The 5,000-nt window shown below is 42.0% G+C and overlaps 1 protein-coding gene across 1 annotated transcript in view; it reads right to left on the bottom strand.

Moving 5' to 3' along the window:
* Nucleotides 1-5,000, bottom strand: part of LOC135096459 (cGMP-specific 3',5'-cyclic phosphodiesterase-like) — a 48,719-nt gene that overhangs the window by 542 nt on the left and 43,177 nt on the right. The window contains 4 exon segments of the mRNA XM_063997960.1: nt 1-1,764; nt 3,109-3,176; nt 4,157-4,313; nt 4,902-4,985. The exon segment at nt 1-1,764 is cut by the window's left edge and continues 542 nt beyond it. Of these exon segments, the coding sequence (XP_063854030.1) occupies nt 1,690-1,764; nt 3,109-3,176; nt 4,157-4,313; nt 4,902-4,985 (384 nt within the window). The 3' untranslated portion in view covers nt 1-1,689.

Below are 5,000 nucleotides of genomic sequence, written 5' to 3'. Positions count from 1 at the left end.
TTTTTTTGTTTTTCATTTGTTTATTACCACTTTCCTGTTTCCCTTAATTTATCACATCTCTCTCTCTCTCTCTCTCTCTCTCTCTCTCTCTCTCTCTCTCTCTCTCTCTCTCTCTCTCTCTCTCTCTCTCTCTTCATTCTTATCACAGTTTCTCTCAATTCCTTCATTCACTATTTTTCCTTATATTTCTGTTCTTTCTTCATATTTATCTTTCTCCTTCATTCGTTATTGTTTGTTTCCTTATTCACTGTTTTTTATCTTCTCTATCTGTCTCTGTCCTTCTCTGATTATCGTCTTTTCCTTCATTCCCTTCCTTTTATCACATAATTTCCATCTCCGTCCTTCTATAATTGTTTTTCTTTCCTTATGCACTAAATTTATCACATTCTATCCTATGTCCTTTCAATTATCACACGTTTTCTCCTGTTTCTCATCATGTAAATGTCTTTTCCTTCTGTTCCTTTCATTCATCACGTCTTTCCTATCTCCTTCATTCACGAGTTAGTGTTTTTTTTTTTTCCTATGCACGTCTTTCATCACTTTTCTCTCGTTCCCTTTCAATTATCGTACATTTCTTATTTTCTCTCTCCTCTCTCATTTCCTTATTCACTTGCTTTATCACGATTTTTTCTATCTCCTTAATTCACGAGTTTTTTTTTTCCTCCTATGCATTAATTTCATCACATTTCTCATATATCCTTTCATTTATCGCGATTTCTCTCCATCCCCCCTTTCACTAATCGTACGTTTCTCTTTGCCTTCTTCATCATCTTGTCCTTGTCTCTTCTTGTCATTTTTGTCTTATTTTCTTTTTATTTTCATTTTTTTCCTCAAACCATATTATTTTTTTCTCCTCATTAAAAGTTATTCAGTTTCCTCTTAAAATTTCATCTTTTTTTTTTTCCTGTTCTCATTTTTTTCCTCTTCTTTTTAAAATTAATTTGTTTTTTTCCTTGTTTTTTTTTTTTTGTCTTTTTCCTCTTCTCTTTAAAATCCACTTGTTTATTTTGTCATCACAACCCTAGTCAACTTTCCTCATTAAAAAAAAACCCTTTCCTTTTTTTCTTTTCATTCAAAAACCTCACTATTTTTTGTTATTTTTTTTTTACTTTTCTATCATTTATCTATTAAGTAATCTACCCGTCTACTTATATGGAACAGCTATGTAAGTAACCATTACACACAATTATAAGTAAATGCCTAACTTCTAAACACAGCCTCTCTCTCCTTTTTACTTATTTAAGTGTAGAAGTAGTTATTTTGTCTTCATTTTCATTATTACTATTACTATCAGTATTATTATTACTATTAGTGTTAACAACAGCAATAACAACATTAACACTGAGGTTGTACACACACACACACACACACACACACACACACACACACACACACACTATACCACTTTTAAAACACCTATCTAAAACACACATTTATAAACCGAGAGAAAAAAAAACACCTAAAAAAAAACAATTAAAAACATATTTTCCACAAACACATCGAAAAACACACAAAAATAAAAGAAAACAAAAAAAAAACACGAAATTTTGTCATTTATCGGGGCCGTGAAAATATCCCTACTGAGTGGCCTCTATGTAAACAAACGCCACTGTCCTCGCTGAGTGGCCTGGACCAATCACGTGGCGAGGCGGGCAGCAGGCGGCGTCAGTGATTGGCTTAGCTTCTCTGTCACAGGAGGACGCACAGACGCCCCCTCAACTTGCTACACGTCTTGACTTGTTTGTGGCGGCCCAAGCTGTCATCCTGGGGGGGGGGGGAGGTGGGCATTAGTGGGGTGGAGGGAGGGGTGGAGGGAAAAAGAGGAGGAGAAAAAGAGGGTGAGAAGTGTCAATTAAAGAGAAAGGAAGAGGAGAGAGAGAGAAGGATGGAAGAGGAGAGATCGAGAAAGGGGGAAGAAAGAGGAGGGTGGAGAATTGGTGGATGGGGGAGGAAGAGGAAGAGGAGGGAGGAGGAAAGAGAAAAGTGGAGGAGTGTGTTTGGAAGAGGAGAAGGAAGAAGCGGAAGAAGAGGAGGAGGAGGAAGAGAAAGTGGAAAGAGGTGTTTTGTGAAGGAAGAGGAGGAAGAGGAGGAGGAGGAGGAGAGGAGGAGGAAAGGGAAGAGAAGATTTCAGAGAGAGAGAGAGAGAGAGAGCGAAAGTACATGAAAAAGAAACACACACACACACACACACACACACACACACACACACACACACACACACACACACACACACACACACACACACACACACACACACACACACACACACACACACACACACACACACACACAGACATACATGGGAGTGTTGTCTTGAAACAGGAACAGAAGAGGAGGAGGAGTAACACACAGACGCTCTTCCTCCTCCTCCTCCTGCTGCTCCTCCTGCTCCTCCTCCTGCTCCTCCTGCTGGCGGCCCTTCCTTCCTTGGAGACACCCTGGTTATTGGTCTGTGTTCTGACGAGTCCATAACACGGTCTAGCCTCTTCTCCACTGACCTCCTCTTCCCTCCCTTCAGTACCTTAGCGCCGCCCTTCAGTGCAGAACTTATCCCCAGCCAGCCTCTCCCCTCTCTCCCCGTCAGTCTGTGCAGAGGTAGTGGTAGTGGTGGTAGTAGTAGTAGTAGTAGTAGTGGTTGTGGCTAAGTTAGGTCAGTGTTCTTTGGTGAATAAAGTTAGATTTGCAGTAGCAGTAGGTTAGTAATTTAGGGTTTGCAGGTTGTAGTAGTAGTAGTAGTAGTAGTAGTAGTAGTAGTAGTAGGTTGGTAGCGAAGTGTTTATAAGCAAATTGTTATGGTAGTGGTGGTAATAGAAGGTTAGTAATTGATGGTTCACAGGTAGTAGTAGTAGTAGTAGTAGTAGTAGTAGTAGTAGTGGTTGTGGTTGTAGTAGATTAGTACCTACGTATTATATAAAGAAAAATTAACAATACACATCACTTACTTTTCAGAACATCACATTAAAAGAAAAAATAATTACAGGGAACCTTTTTTTCATTTATTTATCATTATTATCATTATTTTTTATTTTACTTTTTTTTTCCTTCTTTCGAGGGCTATGAGTGTTCAGAGACGGGGGGGGTGGGGGTGTCGAACTGGGGGTGCCTTACCTTGGGCGGCGAGGGGGATGTCGTGGAGCCAGCTGACGGTTTGGGGTTCAGTGTTATCTTGCTGGTGACTGTGAGAGAGAGAGAGAGAGAGAGAGAGAGAGAGAGAGAGGAGAGAGAGAGAGAGAGAGAGAGAGAGAGAGAGAGAGAGAGAGAGAGAGAGATGTTAAGTTAGGTTGGGTTACATTAGGTTTGGTTTGGTTAGGTTAGGTGAAGTTGGGATTGGTTGGGTTAAGTTAGGTTCTGTTGGGTTAGGTTAGGTTAGGTTAGGTTGGGTTAGGTTAGGTTGGGTTAGGTTAGGTTGGGTTAGGTTTGGTTAGGTTTGGTTTGGTTTGGTTAGGTTAGGTTGGGTTTGGTTTGGTTAGGTTAGGTTAGGTTAGGTTGGGTTAGGTTAGTTTGGGTTAGGTTAGGTTAGGTTAAGTTAGGTTAGGTTGGGTTAGGTTAGGTTTGGTTTGGTTAGGTTAGGTTAGGTTGGGTTAGGTTAGGTTTGGTTTGGTTAGGTTAGGTTAGGTTAGGTTAGGTTAGGCTAGGTTGGGTTAGGTTGAATTGGGTTTGGTTTAGTTGGGTTAGATTAGGTTAGGTTAGGTTACATCTCGTTTGGATATGTTTTTGTTTGTTTTTTATTATTTATTTGTTTATTTATTAATTGTTTTTCATTTGTTTATGTATTGTGTGCGTGTGTGTGTGTATGTGTGTGTGTGTGTGTGTGTGTGTGTGTGTTGTGTGTGTGTGTGTGTGTGTGTGTGTGAGTGTGTGTGTGTATGAAAAGTTAGGTTTAGTTAGTTTTTTTCTTTTCATTTAGTGAGAGAGAGAGAGAGAGAGAGAGAGAGAGAGAGAGAGAGAGAGAGAGAGAGAGAGAGAGAGTATGTGTCATTTCTCTCTCTCTCTCTCTCTCTCTCTCTCTCTCTCTCTCTCTCTCTCTCTCTCTCTCTCTCTCTCCTCTCCTCTCCTCTCCTCTCCTCTCCTCTCCTCTATCCCTTCCACCCTCCCCATTACTCCCCCTCTTCTTCCACATACCCTTCACCCTTTCCCTCATCCACCCTTCCCTCACCAGCTCTGTTATTCCTCTCCACAGGCTTATCAATGTACTCGTGGTCAATCCAGGTGAGGCCCATGTCCACCTGCTCCGCCAAGGTCTTCCAGTGGTACAAGTTACTGGCACATCCATCGTAGAGAGGCTTCACCCACGGGAAGGACTCTGACAGCGCCTGCAGGGGAGGAGGTTAGTGGGTGAGAGTCTAGTGGATGTGGGGGTGCTCGGGGGGTACTCTGGCTAGGTGTGGGTGAAGAATGTTTGCGTGTGTTTGGGTGAGAGATGGGCAGTGATGGGAGTGTTTGGGTGGTTGTGGGGTTAGATGGGTGAGAAGCTGTGTTTGGGTGTGTTTGGGTGAGGGAATATGTATGTGTGGAGGTGCTGGCTAACTCTTGCGCTAGTGAGGTGGACAAGAGTGGTGAAGGAGTGAAGGACTGGCTAACTCTTGCACTAGTGAGGTGGACAAGAGTGGTGAAGGAGTGAAGGACTGGCTAACTCTTTCACTGGTGAGGTGGACAAGAGTGGTGAAGGAGTGAAGGACTGGCTAACTCTTGCACTAGTGAGGTGGACAAGAGTGGTGAAGGAGTGAAGGACTGGCTAACTCTTACACTGGTGAGGTGGACAGAAGAGAAATGAGAATAGATGGTATTTGGAGAGGCTGAAAACACTACTACTACTACTATACTACTACTACTACTACTACTACTACTACTACTACTACTACTACTACTACTACTACTACTACTACTGCTACTAAACATACCTTATACAGAGGCAAACAGATGGCCTCTATAAAACCAACTTGCATTTTGGGGAGTTCGTCTTTCTTCTCTCTGTCCATCATTGCCTGAGAGAGAGGGAG

Source organism: Scylla paramamosain, unplaced genomic scaffold (assembly GCF_035594125.1).
Source record: "Scylla paramamosain isolate STU-SP2022 unplaced genomic scaffold, ASM3559412v1 Contig4, whole genome shotgun sequence".
Classification (NCBI taxonomy): domain Eukaryota; kingdom Metazoa; phylum Arthropoda; class Malacostraca; order Decapoda; family Portunidae; genus Scylla; species Scylla paramamosain.
The sequence above is the reverse complement of the archived record's forward strand: the minus strand, read 5'-3'. Positions and strand labels throughout refer to the sequence as shown.